Source organism: Podarcis bocagei, assembly GCF_964188305.1.
Source record: "Podarcis bocagei genome assembly, chromosome: 15".
NCBI classification, from domain to species: domain Eukaryota; kingdom Metazoa; phylum Chordata; class Lepidosauria; order Squamata; family Lacertidae; genus Podarcis; species Podarcis bocagei.
This window is the reverse complement of record NC_138141.1, coordinates 22819438-22838538: the sequence shown is the minus strand read 5'-3', so window position 1 is coordinate 22838538 and position 19101 is coordinate 22819438. Positions and strand designations below refer to the sequence as shown.

General features: G+C 44.7%; 1 protein-coding gene and 2 long non-coding RNA genes across 5 annotated transcripts in view; 2 read left to right on the top strand and 1 right to left on the bottom strand.

Moving 5' to 3' along the window:
- The window catches only part of TRIM29 (tripartite motif containing 29), a 53146-nt gene extending 47377 nt beyond the window's left edge, over window positions 1–5769 (top strand). For all 3 annotated transcript variants that reach the window (XM_081172594.1, XM_081172593.1, XM_081172592.1), the window contains one exon: window positions 1245–5769. In XM_081172594.1, the coding sequence (XP_081028720.1) occupies window positions 1245–1294 (50 nt within the window). In that variant the 3' untranslated portion in view covers window positions 1295–5769. The remainder of the gene's footprint in view (window positions 1–1244) is intronic.
- Window positions 4705–19101, bottom strand: part of LOC308574725 — a 325877-nt gene continuing 311480 nt past the window's right edge. The window contains exon 2 of the long non-coding RNA XR_014002575.1: window positions 4705–6441. This is a non-coding gene — a long non-coding RNA (uncharacterized lncRNA). The remainder of the gene's footprint in view (window positions 6442–19101) is intronic.
- LOC308574726 lies at window positions 12767–16247 on the top strand. Its single transcript, XR_014002576.1, has 2 exons — window positions 12767–14045; window positions 14837–16247. It is a non-coding gene; the product is annotated as an uncharacterized lncRNA (long non-coding RNA).

Genomic DNA, 19101 nt, shown 5'->3' with positions numbered 1-19101 from the left:
TCCACCACCCATTGCAAACACTTCACAATCAGCATAAATCTTTTTTTAACCAGCTGGATTATTAGGAATGCTGCTAATACAGTGGGGTTTGCATCTAACCACCTCTCTTTAAGATAGGAAATTCACTGGATCAAAAAAATTCCAAAAATGAAAGACTGCTGTTACGAGCAGGAATGGGTTTATCCGTCATTTTCAGTTTCTCTTGATTTCTCATTCTTCCAGTTCTAAGTTTAGTTCTCCACATTGCCGCAACAGTTTGTGAATATGTATATCTTTATTCGCAAAAAAATCTCATGACTCATACACATAATCTCCCAATAGACACACATTTGTATGCAATGTCTCTTAATCTATGCACTTTTGCAAAGCATTTTCTCCCCATATACTGCATTTTTCCATGTCATTTTCAAGAAATGTACATTTATATGCATTTTTGTACACATTACTTGGCTGGAGAACTGCACTGCAATTTTTAGAGAAACGCAATTTTCAAAGGATGTATGTGTTTCGCTTCCCATATTGTTTTGGAAAGTATTCACTTTTAAACCTGGACTGAATCAAATTTCACGAGCCGTTCCTTGTTACCATTTTGATCCAGTTATTTCACATTGCGCAATCTGGCTCAAGACTGACTGTGACAGGTCTTTGTCAACAACTGTCACAGTTACAACAATGCATCTCCGAACCAAGCCTTGTGAGGAATGGTTGAAGGAGCTGGGTCTGTTTAGCTTGGAGAAGAGAAGATTGAGAGGTGCTCTGATAGTCTTCCTCAAATATCTGAAGGGACAGATGGACAATGGAGAAAGCTTGTTTTCTGCTGCTCCAGAGGGTAGAACCTGAACCATTGGATTCAAATGACAAGGAAAGAGATCCTGACTGAATGTTATAAAAGTTTCTGCTTTGGCCATGAAATGGACTCCTTCAGAAGGTGGTGGACTCTCCTTCACTGGAGGGTTTTAAAGAAAGGTTGGGTGGCCGTCAGTCAGGGAAGCTTTAACTGTGATTTCTGCACTGGAGAGGTTGAACTAGATGACTCTGGGGGTACCTTTCAACTCTACAAATCTATGAGTCTATGATAATAATTTGCATACACAGGACCTTATAGAGTTTGATGAGCTGTCTCTCCTTGCAGTTCCATTTGGCAAGGAGGGCAATGGGTATCAGATATGCAGAAGGCAACAAGTCTATCCATCTGCTTCTTAATCTAAAATCACCCTGTGCTTTTTCTTTTTCTCCATTTGCAGTCCCACTACCGCCCCTTCTATGTCAACAAGGGCAATGGAGTCACTTCTAATGAAGCACCTTGATCCTAGACGATTACAAGAGGAGTCTGTTGTGCTAGGAGAGGAAGAACATATGAAAATTTTCATGGATGTCTCTACTGCTGCTGCTGTATTAACCATGCTGTTTTAATCTTTTTTCTTTCTTATTTTTTTGTAATTGATGGGAGGTGGAGAACGGTGCTCTAGGAAGAAGATGCAGTAGTGCATGCCCCATTCTAGGAGGGAATGAAGACCGTCTCCCTAGCTGTATTAGGGCACCGTCATGTTATTCTTGGTAACAGCTTTTCAGCCCCTGAGAAAATAACCCCAAATGCAAACCTAGTTCTATAATGCATCCCTTTCCCCCTACCTATCTGCTTAGCTCATGCTAGGTGTCTAGTAGGGAAGATGAAATCTGAGCTGGGTATCACTTTTCTTCCCACCAGAAGGTCTGTGCCACGCCGCTGGAGTTCTCAACGTAACCACTATTGCTTTCATCCAGCTTTCTGTTTGTTAGAACTGCACCCTTATCCACTCCCATCGGAGACACCCTGTTGACTTTTAATTGAGGCTCTTGCTTTGTAGATGCAACCCCAAAACCTGTTTGCTAATAACAACAGCAATAAAAGAAGAAACCCCACAAACTTCTAACAATTCCTTGTTGCTACTTAACCGGGCATGGGCTGTGAATTGATAGGCAAAAGGATGCATGGTGGCCCATTGATACATACTCCCTCCCTCCAGCCATCCAGCTTCTCAAATTATAGAAGAAAGTGGGCGAAATCTATCCTGCTAATGGAAGATTGATTAGATGTCTCAGCTATTCCCTTCCCCTCAACCCTCTGATGATATTGGCTGATATGCTCTGGTTCACTTGTTTTGTTTTATTATCTAGAAGAAGAGTTATTACTGGAAGTTCTGAAATTTATTCTTACAATGCTACAACGGGACTCTCTCTCTCTCTCTCTCTCTCTCTCTCTCTCTCTCTCTCTCTCTCTCTGTGTGTGTGTGTGTGTGTGTGTATGTGCACCTACTGTTTTGAACTGAATCAGTGTGAGGCAAGAACCAGGGCAAGGGTGTTGCTGTGGCTTGTACCACCCTAACCAAAGAGCTACAGTCGTCATGGGAACCATTTCACCCAGTCCCTAGAATTGGTACCCAAGCTTGAAGGCCACTGCCCATCTCCTACGGAGTCCCAAGAGTCTCAATCTTCAATGGAAACTGGACACATTTTAAAGCACTGGGGCCCTTCCTTGGAAGGACACACCCTTTAGAATTGCAACACTGTTGGGAAGCCAGGTTGGTTTCCATTGCGTGCCAAGACCCTGTAACTCGCAGTTCCCTAGTGATTAATGAACACACAGACATGAATATTTAGGTTTATGGGTTCAAATAGGCCACAACTTTATTGGTTACAGATGTGAGCGGTTTGGCTTAGGCATTGGGTGAAGCCAGGCTATATCTTGACTCTCACCTGTCTGCAGGAAGTCCATCTAAGGGTAAACGACCAATAAGGGGAGCCCTATGATTTATATCAAATAGGGGCACCCCAAAGGGTCCCCATTGGGGTCATGGCATGGCCCTAGCCCATGTCCAGGCATTGGACAGGATCCACCCCCCTGGATCCCTTTAACAGGAGAAGGGGCAGATGGAGGCTACAACCTCCCCTCCATCCAAACAAAGGCTTACTCAATGCCTAACCTCACAAAGCTGTGAATATTGCTACAAGGTAGGCAAAAACCCAATGGCTGGTGCCAATTTGCCAAGTGGAAAAAATTCCTACCCGGCCCCAACAATATGGCGGTTGGCATTTGTCCATAGCAAGGTCATGTCAGAGCAAAGCATGAAAAGAGGGTGGGTGGCTTGGGAGATCCGGCAAAAGGTAGAGAGAGGAGAGGCCCCCAACCACTCCGTGGTTAAATTTCCTGTGGCCATGCCCCCACTGGTGCTGATTGGCCAGCTGGGCCACACTGGGCATGGCCTTACCAGTGACACGGCTGGGACATCACCAGGGCAGCGTCAACTCCCCGTACCCACGCTGGATCACTGCAGGGGCCCGGATGGCTGGACACAACACCGCTCACCAAAAAAGGTGAGTGGACTTATTGTTCACGCCTGTTCTTTATAGCAGCTTGCTCCCCCCCTCCGCCTGATACCTGGAAATATACACACTCACTCACACAAACACACAGAGCATCTGACTAACAGAGGTCACACCTTTTGCATGCTGAAAATCACCTTGTAGCTATGCCCTCTGCAAAAAGAAGCAAGACCCTCCCTACACTCTGCTCTTAAACTAGTGCTTTAGACTTTTAAAAGTTTGTGGTGTGAAAGATCTTGACACTAGGACCCCTTATATTCTGGGGAGTTCTTATTTTTTGAAGAAGAAATGTTCCAAAATGCAGAAAATGAGGCAGGTTTTAAGAAGTCTGAGAAATGTGGGGGAATGTATAGATACAGATATATTTCACTGAAAGGGAATTTAAAGTATATAGTTCAACAAAGCCCCTAAGGACCATCTTGTCTCACTTCTAAACAGTTCCTTAGAGGGGGAAGCACCTCTCATCCAAGGTCCTATTGATACCATCTGTAGAAAAAGATTTCGTAACCTGCTGAAGCAATTTTCTCTGTAGCCCAACCTGTTCTTCCCTGACAACCACCCTGAATTTTGTTTGTCCCTGTTTTGGACTGCTCTTGCTTTGTTGTTGCCTTCATTTCAGGGTGAAAGTTCTTTAAGGTAATAAAAATTACGCATTAGTGTTTTTTAAAAATAAACAAACAAGATAGAAAAAGAGAGAGCTCAGAGCAGGTTGCTAGATCTCATGATGGTGACTGATTTGTCTTGTTCTATTAGTGCACTATGAAGCCTCCCCACCCCACTCAATTTAACATAACCATTTTTTATGTTGGAAAGAATGCCTGTAAGTTATCCATGAAGACAGCTGGAGAGAGGCCAGTTGAGAACAGGCTGATGAGAGCATCACGTCCAGGTTTCCAGTGAGCAAGAAGGACATGCATTACATCTCCCCTCCCATTCCATAGAGACCATGCAGAATTTTATCATTTGCATTCCTATCCACATTTCCATGTCCCATAGAAGTCAATTGAGGCTGCCCCTCCTTAGCTATCACCACTGAAATGAAGCCACGTAATTGGGGATATGGATCTGTTGCTAACCTGCGGGATGAGGCATAATGCAAGCAAAACGCATTTGCATCAGCACAGTTTAAGATGGCAAAATAGACTACCTGAAGTCTTGTTCCCCTTGTAATCGCTGCCTGAAAGTCCTCATGCATTTGCAATTTGTTCCTCGTGGTGTTGATGATCTCGATTAAGCATGGTGGATTAGCTTGCAGGAAAGAGGGAGCTTTCGCAAGACCAGTGTTGCTTCAGCTGGCAAAGCTTATTTTGCTTATTCCCAAATGCCTTTTTTTTTAAAAAAAAAGGTGGCACTGAGTGAAAAAAAATGCAACACTCCAGGTGAAGCTAGAGTAAATAAGCAAAGCATATGTGGCAGACATGACCTGAATGGATAGCTCAGTTCGTTAGAGTATGGTGCTGATAATGCCAAGGTTGCAGGTTTGATCCCCATAAGGGACAGCTGCATATTCCTCCATTGCAATGGGTTGATGTTCCCCAGGATCCCTTCCAATTATTTGATTCTATGAATGTGGTGTGAAAGGAAATCAAAACCAGCTGATCGCCAAAAGAGAGTGTGCTTTGCAGATCTTCCTTTGAAATTCCCTCCTAGTCATCTGCGTATTGGAAGAATCCAAAGCAGCAACTAATCCAACAACCCACTGCAGCCAAAATGGTCCTCTTCCATAAAGAGCTCTTAATTTGAGTTTGTTCCCCTCCAGAAAATGGTTCTAGGGCTGAACCTCAGACTGGACATAGTAATGATGAAGTCAACAATGCCTTGCAAGAAGAGTGTCTTGCTAACCAGACAGGCAACTCCACACATCCAGGGCCTCCCAAAAAGGTACATAAATGACTTAAGGAATTCATAACAATAAAATTAACAAATTACAAATTAGTAATAATAAAGTCCTGGCTGAAAAGGGCTGGCCATAAGGCAGGCCTGATCCACAACCAGCAGGACCTTTTTAGGGATCTATCCCTGGTTGCAAAATGAGAAGCAAATTATCAGAGGGAGGGGAGAGTCTCAAGGGAGCTAGCTTGGAAGGGCTTGCAATTTTTTTATTTTTTTTTTACAGATTTCTGTCCTTTGAATTTGAGAGGTGTGTGTGTGTGTGTGTGTGTGTGTGTGTGTGTGTGTGTTGTCACACTGCTTTGCCTTTTGTTTTACAACATTCCCTGTTCTGGATGATATGGCAATTTAGAGGCTTTTTGAGGCGGAGGTGCTGGTTTAAAACACTAATAGTGACAAGTTAATGTTAATTGACTTCAAAAAGGAGGTTTATGTAGACGACTTTGCTTTGTAAATGTCCCTGAAAATAGAACAGTAGAACTTAAAAAAAATAAAATAAAATATTGTTTTTCTCCATTTGGAATGATTTTTCCCCCTATTGCCAGATGTTTCATTTGTACAAAAATTCACTTCTGTTTCCGCATAAACCAGTGCTTGGATGTTGCACATGGCATCCCACGTGCATACAATTTAGTTTTCCTTCGTATGCAGTGAGGACTTGGCAGGAATTCTCTTACAGGTCACGTTGTGTTATAATGTTTTAATATATCTTCTTTTCTTTCTTGGCCAAAGTGGCAGAGGTGCTTTCTTTGTGGGGAGGGGGCAGTGAGGCCGTACCCTGTTGGTGAACAAAGGGGGAGAGCGGAAGTGTGGCGATCACACAGGGTCCCTGGACGTTTCACCGTCTATTGATCCCTGTGCCACCATTTTATTTCTCACTGCCACTACCCAGGCTCTACCTGGTACAATACTGAGTCCAGTCAGGGTTAAACTGGAACATAAACTTCGGTTTATTTATTGCAGTTTAACAAGCGTGTGGTTTCATAAATGGTATCGGTCAATTACAATCATGGGCTGCCTATCCAGTCCTATAACCTCCGCTACCTGCTCTCACTCACTAAACCACCTCTCAGATATTTACTTGTCTTCCTAGCCGCTAACTGTTTCTGACTCAGCTTATTTCGCTACACTAACTCAACCTACCCACAACTCTATCCCAATTCACTCCCACTCCAACCACCCACCCAACTCCTAACGATCTCCTCTCCCAGAGCTGGTTTTATAGTCCCACTGACTCCACCCCCCCTGGGTCCTGACTGGGTAACCTGCTTAACTATTTCTCCTCCAGCACTCTCATATGTTAACGTCACAAGAAGTACAAGCAGAAAATTCATGGGCTGTAGAGTCCCATTCTGTGGCTTCCCTCTCCAGTATAATCTCTTTGCTAATCTTCTCTGCATTTAATTGTTAGATCCAGTCAAGAAAATAATAATGGGTAGAATTTGACACTAGGCTTACTCAGATTAGACCAACTGAAATGAATGAGCATGAGAAGTTAGGAAAGCTCAGTTGATTAGAGCGTGGTGCTGAGAACACCAAGGTCGCAGGTTTGATCCCTGAATGGGACAGCCGCCTATTCCTGCATTGCAGGGGTTTGAACTAGATGATCCTCAGGATTACTTCCAACTCTGTAAATGCACCCCCCCACACCCACACTCACACCCACACACACACCCTTGTTGATTTCAATCCATCTACTCTGAGTTCATGCTAATTGCATGCCACCAATTGTCATTATTTTGGAACGAAAGCTGCCAACTTCCACCACTTCTTGGAGTTGACCCTTTTGATAGCATCTTCATCTGCAGGTGCATTACACACAGGAAGCTGTCATAGTGAGTCAGACCAGTAGTCTATCTGGCTCAGTGTTCCTGCCACTGACTGCCAGCAGCTCTGAAGGTTTTCAGACTGCAGTCTCTTCTCCTAGCCCTACATGGAGATGCCAGCAATTGGACCTGGGACCTTCTGCAGGCAAAGCAGATGGTCTACCACTGGGCTCTTCCCTAAATATAATATAATATTACATTAAGAGCAGGAGGCCACCTCTATTCCCATACTGTGTAGAAAGTGGTGTTTTGCTTTGTTGATTTCTTCAGATCAAGCTGCCTGAAGGACGCAGGAGCAGATAGATAATTTAACAAATTCTTGGAAGACTTAGAACTGTAAATGGTGACTGGTCACAATAGCTGCATCGCTTCCAGGATCAATTCTGGTTACTAGTCAATGGATCACAAGCAGGAGAGGGCTATTGTGCTCATTTCCTGCTTACGGGCATCCCAGAAAAAGCATAGGCTTAATCACCATGAGAACTGATTGCTGGGCTTCACAGATGTTTGCCCTGACCTCCTTATGTACTTAATGGCTCCAACCATTAAAAATAAGAACCACCTGTAGCCCTTGGAAATGATTTGCTTGTTTTGTAAAGTTCAGGGATCATCCTAAAAATAAAAGGTTTCAAATATTGCAGTTTGTTCTCAAAGGCAAGGAAACACTAGAAGGGGGGGGGGAGAGTTTGTGAAGTGAGTGATCAATATTACAACCTCCTTGAATATCATCTCATAAGAGGAAGATAGGGGTTGATTCCTCTCTGCTTCTTTATGTGTTCCTTGTTTTTTAAAAAATTATATTGTTTTGAAACTTTGCCTATAATGAACAGACGGGTCAGAGCTGTTTCACGGAGAGGGGCTTGAGAGAAGATGGCTATAAATTCTCCTCATTTATCCTACGCATGTCGGCTTATTGGCTCTTCCCCATCCATTCCGCTTGCTGCACCCATTACCGTTATTACTGTGATTAAAAGGCAATCAAAGGAAATCTTCTCCTATTCCTAAAATGGCTGCCAATGCTTTGCTTCCAGCTCTCAGAGATGCAAGCAAAGGGTGTTTCAGGCAGCAGCTGCTGACGTATTTCAGTTTCCAGGGAGGAAGTAACAAAGGAAATGCAGAGTTTAGCCTGGTCTGGCACACAAGCCCTACTCCTGAGGAGAAGGCTGTCAATGGCTGCTGGCCATGATGGATATCATCTGCTTGCACAGTCAGAGGCAGCCAAGTTTCTGAATGCCAGTTGCTGGAAGCCACAAGAGGCGTAGGTGCTCTTGTTCTCAGGTTCTGCTTGCCAGTTTTCCACAGGCATCTGGTTGGCTACTGTGAGAACAGGATGCTGGACTCAATGGGCCATTGGCCTGATCCAGCAGCCAGGTTCTTCTTATGTTCAGTCTGCTGCTGGCTGTAGCTCTTCCCTTGTGATGGATGCCTTAGGAAAATCTGGACCCTAGTGGGCTCCTAGGCCACTTCGGCTCCTGGCAAGACAGTTGTGTGTGTCTGTTGCCATGTTCAGAATTCAGCATTCTGAGGCTGGAGGGGTGGAGTGAACTGGGAAACGTATTTCCTTCAAAAGGGTTTGCTTCAAAAAAAATTTGTCCCGTGAGACTTCTAATGCCAGATAACCCCAAGATATTCTCTGAAGGCTCAAAAGATTGCTGAGCATATATTTGTAACAGTTTTGCCAAAGTTTGGATTGATTTGGGTTGGAATGGGGGTGTTTCTGCCTGGAAATTCTCAGCTGCAAGAAAAACCATGCACCATTACTCTGGAAATCATTTCTGAAACTCAGAATATGAAATTAAACACACGAGTGCATGCAGGTCAGGAAGATGCCCTGGGAATCAACATTTTCTGGGTCACCAGAGAGTTCTGTAGGGATAACAGGCACCCTGGGAATTGCATATCCCAATGCCTCGTACACCTGGGACGCCATCAGCAAGTTCAGCACAGTCACAAGGAGCCCTGGGACATTTATTTCCCAGGGTAAGTGAAATCCCTACTGAGTACTTGGTTGTCCTGGAAAACTATTCTCAGGTCTCTAGTCCCTGGCACCCTGTCATTTCAGTATTACATACACCTGGGAAGACTAGGCGTCCCACAGAAATGTCTCCTGATCACTCTAGCTGTTGCCCCACCACTACCAAGTAAATTTTGGGTCAAGAGCAGAGGGCAAGGCTCAAGGGTTTATGAATGGGAGGATGGGGGTGGGGTGGGGTGGGGTGGGGACGTAATTGGTCATTGAGAATAAGATAACATTTCCTAATTCCAAAATTCAATTGAACTTGGTTGGGAAAGGAAAGTATTTTCCAAAGGAGGGAATGGAAGGAGGAAGGAACTCACAGTATCCAAGCTCAGTTCCTAATTGTGTCAAGTCAGTCGCTGAATACAGTCGTACCTTGGCTCCCGAATGCCGCAAACCTGGAAGTGAGTGTTCCAGTTTGAGAACGTTCTTTGGAACCCAAACATCCGACGGGGCTTCCGTGGCTTCTGATTGGCTGCAGGAGCCTTGGCTTCTGAACATTTTGGAAGTCGAACGGACTTCTGGAATGGATTCCGTCCGACTTCCGAGGTACCACTGTACTTGTACCACTGTACCATCCCACGGTAGTCAGTTCGTGCAACCATTGCTGGTGTCAGGTTTCAGTGGGTCTTGGGTGTGGTGTCCTGAAGTCCCCAGTTACCCCTTCCCTCCGTCCAACTGAGCAGAGGACGCATGCGAAGGATGCTGCCTGGGAAGGATGCTGCCACCTCTCCTCATATCTTGTTATTGCTTGAGAGCTCAGGGACGGCAGGCAAATAGGCAGTGACAGCACATCATCAGAGCCCTGCAGAAATGTGGGCCTTGGCAGGTGTCCAACAATGCCTACCTCCAACACTGGCCTTCAGTGTGGTGTAGTGGTTAAGAGCGGTAGACTTGTAATCTAGTGAACCAGGTTCGATTCCCCGCTCCTCCACATGCAGCTGCTGGGTGACCTTGGGCTAGTCACACTTCTCTGAAGTCTCTCAGCCCCACTCACCTCACAGAGTGTTTGTTGAGGGGGAGGAAGGGAAAGGAGAATGTTAGCTGCTTTGAGACTCCTTTGGGTAGTGATAAAGCGGGAAATCAAATCCAAACTCTTCCTCTTCTTCTTCTTCATGAGTTACCCAGCCTAATCCATAAAAGCAGCAGGAACTAGGGTGCACACACAGATGTGCCCAGCAGGGGTCATTGTTCCACTGCAATTCATCTGTGCCGTTCGGTCTGTGCTGCTGTTGGTCTGTCTTAGCTATGGGGGGGGGGGAGGTTTCGGCGGCCCCACCTGCCAACACATCTGCTTGGATAGTCAAGGAAGTTTGGTGAGAATATAGTTGCCCTGGCTTATGGGAAGCTGGAGGTGGGAGAGGATACACCGATCCAATCCAGAATCAGGTCTTTGCTTATGGCAAGGTGGAATTCAGGTTTCAGGAATACAGGAATTCGATGCATTACAACTCCAGGCATTTACCTCTGGCTCACGGGATGGATTGGATTGATTGATTATTTGTCCCTTCTGCTTTTCATTCAAATGGATCCCAAAGTGGCTGACAAACAATAAAGAACAATAACACAATAGAATGTAATAGAACATCACAAATGCAGCATAAATCATATAGAATGATTAACAAATCATCTTGGAAACAATCTATAAAACTCTGTTAAAAAAGCAACAGCTAAAAAAATAAGCTAAACACCCTTTGGAAATACAGTGGTACCTCGGGTTACAGACACTTCAGGTTACAGACACTTCAGGTTACAGACTCCGCTAACCCAGAAATAATACCTCAGGTTAAGAACTTTGCTTCAGGATAAGAACAGAAATTGTGTGGCAGCAGCAGGAGGCCCCATTAGCTAAAGTGGTACCTCAGGTTAAGAACAGTTTCAGGTTAAGAACGGACCTCCAGAACAAATTAAGTTCTTAACCCGAGGTACCACTGTAGCTCCCTTATGAAGGTTCCTAGAGCTGGAGGGTGGAACAAGATAACTGGGAAAAGCCATTACCTGCTGGCCATCACAGACTCTCTCTCCCCTCACCTTTGCTACAGAATTTTTTGAGGAGAAGCCACAACTGTTTAACGCACTATCATAGCACTTTAAATGTATGGTTCGAATGTGGCTCAAGTATTTTATTATAGTGCCACTGTATTCTGCTCTGGTCAGACCTCACCTGGAGTACTGTGTCCAGTTCTGGGCACCACAGTTCAAGAAGGACACTGACAAACTGGAACGTGTCCAGAGGAGGGCAACCAAAATGGTCAAAGGCCTGGAAACGATGCCTTATGAGGAACGGCTAAGGGAGCTGGGCATGTTTAGGCTGGAGAAGAGGAGGTGAAGGGGTGATATGATAGCCATGTTCAAATATATAAAAGGATGTCACATAGAGGAGGGAGAAAGGTTGTTTTCTGCTGCTCCAGAGAAGCGGACACGGAGCAATGGATCCAAACTACAGGAAAGAAGATTCCACCTAAACATTAGGAAGAACTTCCTGACAGTAAGAGCTGTTCGGCAGTGGAATTTGCTGCCAAGGAGTGTGGTGGAGTCTCCTTCTTTGGAGGTCTTTAAGCAGAGGCTTGACAACCATATGTCAGGAGTGCTCTGATGGTGTTTCCTGCTTGGCAGGGGGTTGGACTCGATGGCCCTTGTGGTCTCTTCCAACTCTATGATTCTATGATTCTATGATTTTATTCCAGCTCCCCGTTACGAATTTTCCTAGCATCCTGAAAATCAAATCAAACACGAACTTAGAGCTCTTAATTGGTGAGGTATTAAACATTCAGCTCAAACATAAGATCCATCCCCAAAATTTCAGGCATCGTCACCCCTGAATGCAAAAGATCGAGAAATATGAAGCATTTCTGAGAACAAACTCATTTACGTTCCATCTCCATCTGCTAGCAGGATTCATTCTAAAGAGCTCTCCATTAACCTTAATATCTATAAACAGAAGGAACAGGGTGCAGGAGGTTAATATTTATTCTAACCTTTCAGAAAAGAGGTTGAAAAATATAATACATGCCCAGATACTGGCAGTAATTAATTTATATGGGATCCCCCCCCTGCTTATAAATTAAACCTAGTAATCTTGCAGCTCCTCATCCGTCATCTGTGTGGCCCCCCAGATGGTCCTTAGGCATAGACAAACAGGCCAGCCCATTATTCAACATACGTTTTTGGACAATAATTGATATTCTTCTGCCCCTCGCCAAACAGATGCTAGCAGAGTGTCTCAAAATGATTCGCAAATATTAATTTGCAAGCGCTGACACCCCAGGGAGGCAAGCAAACATCGTTTCTGCTGGAGAGAGGGGGAGATGGCTGTCTTTCCCCATTAATTCCAAAAAAGCAGACTGAGAGATATCAGAAACGTTCTTGTTTGGAGGGGGAGGGGAATGGACCGGGTGTCTATGAAAGGGATGAAGCGCTAGCAAACAGAAAACTGATACAGAAAGCATTTCTCCCCTGCTTTTTTAAAAAATGGCTTCTGGTTCAGGAATGTTTGCTGTATCTTAATTTGGTGTAGCATCAGATTCGCATTAAAGTAGATGTACCTCTCCCTGTTTATCTGTTTGTTTTGTAAGACAAAAACTTTAATAAAAATAATTAGAACAGAACAGAACAGAATAGAATAGAATAGAATAGAATAGAATAGAATAGAATAGAATAGAATGACTTGTTGAACTCTCCTTATTCGAAAAGAATCCATATTTTCTTTTTGTACCCTTTTAAAAAAAACAAAAAACCCTTTTTTCATTGCCAGTAAGAGGGGTAAGATAAATTCAGTTTATTTAAGATGTTGATGTGAATACACTGAATTCCTCCTTTCCAAATCAATATGTGACCCAAAGCAAGGCTATCCTTCAAAACTCACACTTATCTGAATTTTGTTTCCCAACAAATAATGTCTGTAAATAGGTGATTAGGGGAGGTGTGTAGAAAAATGTATATAATGGTGGGAAAATGGCATATAAAAATGCATTGGATCTGGCAAAACTAGTTTACAAAACTGTGCTTATGGTGAGAAATTCGCATGAAATCACTGATGAATTTTCAAGGGTGTTTGTGTGTGTGTTTTTTAAAAAATCACAAACTGAGAAATGTGGAGAACTGAAGACTGGAAAAATAAGAAACCGAGCCAACTAAGAATGGAGAGATTTGCTCATCCCTACTTGCTAAGCACCCAGGATACCCCTTCCCCCCAATGGGGTCCTACTAGGAAGCAAAATTCAAAGCTGCTATTCCCCTCCCCACCCCAGAGCAAGCACGCACCCTACACAATCCCTCTTCATTTACTAGCAGGGGTTTCCCTTCTTTTCTAGGTTGGTGCAGCTGCCCTCAGTGTCCTCCTGCCTCCTAGCATCATAGGCTTAATGATGTTCAGAGAGCAAATCAGTCCCTGGGGAAATACACCTCTCCCACCACACCAGTAATTTCAGCTGTGTGGGTTTTGCCTCTCGTTACTTAGTAATGTGGTGGGGAAACCACACACAGATTCCAGCCAACATGTTATAGATAAAAATAGGGACATTGCTCCTTCCTGATTGCTGTACAATAGCCGGTCCATTGCATTGGCTTCTGAAGCATAATATATTAGCAAATCTGCCATAACGTAAGACTCACAAGAGTCCCCTGGCTTTGCTCTAGTGCAGCTCTCCCAGGCCACATTGCATGGATGTGTGAGATGGAGAAGCCTATCATGTATACTTTATATAGTGGGCATTCCTGGCTCCAGGAACCCTGAATGATCAGTTTGAGGGTAGACGAATGCCCATGTCACTCACATGTCTCCCCATCATGCAGATCATGTGCAAAGGAGTTTCCTTTTTCATTAAGAAAAAGAAAAGAACACCTTCAGCATGTTCTGCAGAACAGTTTATCTGTTCAAGGGAGCTGTTTGTGCATATTTATTGATTTATAAAAAAATATATATTTACATACCACAATGTCATAAAAATGTATCTGTCAGGGCTGCCTCAGGTCTCAGCTCACAAAAGACCAATGCCAAGTCCTTCTTATATACAAGGATGTTTATTGCAGTTCATTATTGGTTCCACAACCGAGGCGCGCAGCCCTGCGTCTCTTCCTTAGACATTAGAAGTCCCCTCTGAATCGGTCCCTCCCCTACACCAGTTTAATAAGCTAACGCTGCTCCACCTTTTTCTCTCTTTCCTTTTCCGCAGGGTCTTTCTGCCCGCCGGGGTTCCTCCCTTCCTGCTCTCTCCTGAAGCGGAGTCTCCAGACTGCTCCTCCCCCCTCCTGCGGGCTTTGGGACCTGGCTCCTCCTCCTCTGGGCTCCCTGTTCTCCCGCGCGCCTCCTCATTTGAACTTGGCGCTCGCGCCCAACCTCTGACCTTCCTCTTGACAGTTATGCTACTCCCCTCACTGCCCTCCTCCCCTTCCGGGAGAACGGCTTGCTCTGATCCCTCCCCTTTCTCTGTCGCCGGAGCTGCTCCCTCTGACACACTGGAACCTCCCCCTCCCTCGCTGCGCTCTGGTGGGGAGGCTGGCCCTGATTCCCAGCTGCCGCTTTGGGGTCCCCTGCTGGCCCCCCGCTCCTGACACTTTCCCCCTGGGGCTCCCCTTGCCCTTACCACAGGCGCCCCCTTCTGGGAATCCTCTGATTCGCTGGAGAGACTCATGGAATCCCCTGCGTCATTGCTATCCTCTTCCTCGCTATCCTGGGATTCCTCTCCATCGCTCTCCATTTCCTGCCTCCCCTGTGCCTCTGTCCCTGTACCCCTGACAGTATCAAATCAGTTTACAGCAATAAAGCATACAAGTGTACAACAAAGACCATATAAAAATTTTAAAAAGTTAAGAATAGACATCAATTAACCACTGTATTCTTAATGGCCTGCATAGGCCTGGCAGAATAGAAAGTTTGTCAGCAGGCATTTAAAAGTTGGCACAGAAAGTGTCTGCTGAATCTCTAGTGGCAGGGTGTTCCACAGGGCTGGGTTGATGACACTAAGGTCTTGGTTTCTTGTCGTTGTCAAAGAACTCAGGGAACCAGCAATGATTCTCATTGATCTCAATAATTCAGCTAGGATATAAGGGTTCTGGTGGTCCCAGAAGTTCCTTTGGTCCAAGTTGTTCAGGGCACTGCAAATCAATACATGAAGCTTGAACCTGGTTTGGGAATAGATGGGCAGCCACTGCACCTGCTTTAACAATGGTGTCACCTGTTGTTGGTGAGATGCCCCCATCAGCAGTCAGCCCCACACATCCTGCACCAGCTGGACTTCTATACCAAATTAAAGGACACCCCCTCATAGAGCCTTATTTGGCTACATGAAGATCTTGGAAAAGGCTTTGCTATTAATATGTAGGAGGAAGTGAACAGTGAAACATTTTTCTCCTTTTCTCATAACATTATTATTATTTATTCAACTTATACACCTCCCTATACCCAAAGGTAGAGGGACGCGGGTGGCGTTGTGGGTTAAACCACAGAGCCTAGGACTTGCTGATCAGAAGGTCAGTGGTTCGAATCCCCGCGACAGGGTGAGCTCCCATTGCTAGGTCCCTGCTCCTGCCAACCTAGCAGTTTGAAAGCACGTCAAAGTGCAAGTAGATAAATAGGAACCGCTCCAGCGGGAAGGTAAACAGTGTTTTCGTGCGCTGCTCTGGTTCACCAGAAGCGGCTTAGTCATGCTGGCCACATGACCCGGAAGTTGTACGCCGGCTCCCCCGGCCAATAAAGCGAGATGAGCGCCACAACCCCAGAGTCGGTCACGACTGGACCTAATGGTCAGGGGTCCCTTTACCTTTACCTATTCAACTTATACACTGCCCAATACCCAAAGGTCTCAAGGCAGTTCACAACAAGACCACAACATATAAAATCAAATGAAGAACAGTAACCCAATACCTCCCCAAAAAAGCCACATTCTAAAAGGGTATTGGATGTCTATAAGATCAACCAAAGGCCTAAAGGTGTTTAATGAAGGTGCCAGGTGAACTTCCCTGGAGAGAGCATTTTATAGATGGGGATCCACTGCAGAGAAGGCCCTTTCTCGTGTTCCCACCCTCCGGACCTCTTGAGGAGGAGGCACATGCAGGAGGGCCTTAGAAGTTGATCTCAGGGTCTGGGTAGGTTCATATGGGAAAAGGAGGTCCTTGAGGTATTGCGGTCCTGAAGCTGTCTTGGAAAATTCTGGACAGACCACAAAAAAGTACTTCTTCATGGAGCACCAAATTAAACTATAGACTAGATGGGCCATTGATTTGCTCCAGCAGGCTCTCCTTATGTCCCTATCTTCTTAATCTTGTAGCAGGATGGACAAGTGGTACTTGAAGAAAGACAAAGTGTTGATTAGGATTTCCTGTTAGTTAAATACTCTTTCCTCCCCACCCCACATTTTTGCAAGAATCAGAAAGTATCGCAAGGTGAACAGATTTAACGCCTCTGATACAGAGTCACCTCTGCAGCAATGATGTACGGGCATCACCCGTTCTTTCTCTCCGTCTCAACTGTGAAACACAAATACCAGGGGATGTTTAGCTCCTTAGCCTGCCTTTGGCCTCTCCAGACTGCTTACGGATTCTGCCTGCCATCTCCTCTTGCAAATCCTGTAGGATTTAATATCCACTCTGTAATCTATTGGCACCAATAGGCATTATCTAACTAAACCTTAAATTGAAAATGCGAGTCTCTCCATTTTCCCAGGCTGTCGAGAAAGAAGTCGGGGGCTCTTGGAGCCCAGTGTAATTTACTCTCCTGCTAATTAAACTATGTCCATCAGCTGCCCCTGCTGAAGCACTCAGTCGGCTGATATTACGGGTGCTTGAAGGCATCGCTGTGCATGAGTGGAACTGGCTGTCAGCCTGACCATGGCAAACTGTGACAATAGACTTAGTTGTGTGGGGTTGGAAGGTGGACATAAGAAAGTGGGTCATAAGAACTTCAGAAGATCCATGTGGATCAGACCAAAGGCCCATCTAATTGAGCATCATATTCTCACAGTGTCTAACCAGATGCAATAACATTCTCTCCAATGATGGTGATGATGATGATTAATTATTATTATACCACCCTATACCCGGAGGTCTCAGGGCGGGTCACAGAATAAAATCAAAATAGAAAACCACAAAAGACATTTTTAAAAAACAATACCCACTCCAAAAAACTTCCACATTTTAAAAGGATGTCAATCGAATCAACTAAAGGCCTGGTTAAAGAGGAACATTTTTGCCTGGTGCCTAAAGGTCTATAACCAACAGCAGAGGCAGAACATAGTGATCATGTCTAGTAGCCTTAACCTCCATGGATTTGTCTACTCCTTTTTAAAAGCCACCCAAGCTAATGGCCATTACTATGTCCTGTGGGAGCAAATTCCATCATTTAACTATGCCCTGTGTTAGGAAGCACTTAAAAAAACTTTTGGAACAGAGTATTCTCTATTATATACACAATTACAGGCCAACTCCATTCTCCAAATCCTGCCTTTAACCTGCAATCTTTGGACATGGACTTAGGCTCTACCCTGCACCACAGCAAACTAGTAGGCTTGTTACTGATCTCCACTTGATTAGCGATAGCTCAGCAATGGAAGAACCAGACTGAAACACCCTTGAATATATAGGAAAATAATATCTGGGATACAGCCATGCCTGAGCATCTCACCAGACACAGGAGGGCAATTAAAGGCATAATGAATAGAAACACCTTCTAAAGCACATGGACCTCTTTCTTTGACTATGTTAATGACCAAATCAAGACCTTCCTATAGCGACCACTCAATATTGTCAGGGGTGGGATTACAATAAGTAATAGGTTTGAAGGTTGAATGTGTAAGTGTGTGTCCAGAGACAATGGATAAAACAAGCAGCATTAGATGTTGTTGTTGTTTAGTCGTGTCCAACTCTTTGTGACCCCATGGACCAGAGCACGCCAGGCACTCCTGTCTTCCACTGCCTCCCGCAGTTTGGTCAAACTTATGCTGGTAGCTTTGAGAAGACTGTCCAACCATCTCGTCCTCTGTCGTCCCCTTCTCCTTGTGCCCTCCATCTTTCCCAACATCAGGGTCTTTTCCAGGGAGTCTTCTCTTCTCATGAGGTGGCCAAAGTATTGGAGCCTCCGCTTCAGGATCTGTCCTTCCAGTGAGCACTCAGGGCTGATTTCCTTAAGAATGGAGAGGTTTGATCTTCTTGAAGTCCATGGGACTCTCAAGAGTCTCCTCCAGCACCATAATTCAAAAGCATAAATTTTTCGGTGAAGAAAAGCATCAATTCTTCAGCTCTCACTACATACTGATGGGTTATTGTATTTGTTTAAAAACCAATAAAATTGCTTTAAAAAAAAGGAAGCTTCTTTGTTTTTCTGTCATCTGTCCTAAATCATCCAACATTCAGCTTCATTGTTCTAGTACTTTACACTCTCTATTTTGGGGTGAAACGACTAGAACTGTACACAATATTTCAAATGCAATCGCACCATAGATTTGTATAATGGCATTATGTTATCAGCAGTTTCATTTTCAATTCCTTTCCAAATGATCCCTAGCATGGAATTTGGCCTTTTTCACAGCTGCTGCATGCTGGGTCGACATCTGGATGGAGCTATCCACCATGACCCTAAGGTCTTGTGCAATGGGCCAGTACAGCTGATCCTCCAGCTCTATAGATTATTTCTTCAATATGTTGCTTTCCTGTGAAAAACACACAAAGCAGTTTCCAGTTAATTGATTCCCGATTGGGAGTGCCTGGTGCTGCCCTGGAATTTCTAGAAATAAAACAATATTGTGAATTCTAAATCCACTCCCGAAATTGGGTGGAGTCATGGCAAAGTCACAATTTAGTCTGCCACCTTGATTCAAAATGGTTCCTGGCATTCTAGATGACACATGGGTCCCTTCCAGCTCTATGATTCTATGACCACCATCTGTTTGGAAACCGTCATGCTGAGTTCTGGGGAGATATCTCGAGAGGCAGCCAAACCTCTGACAAAAAAAGAGAGGCAAAGACATGCCTAAGTCATGCCTGGTATCCAAACATTGATGAAGACTGCCA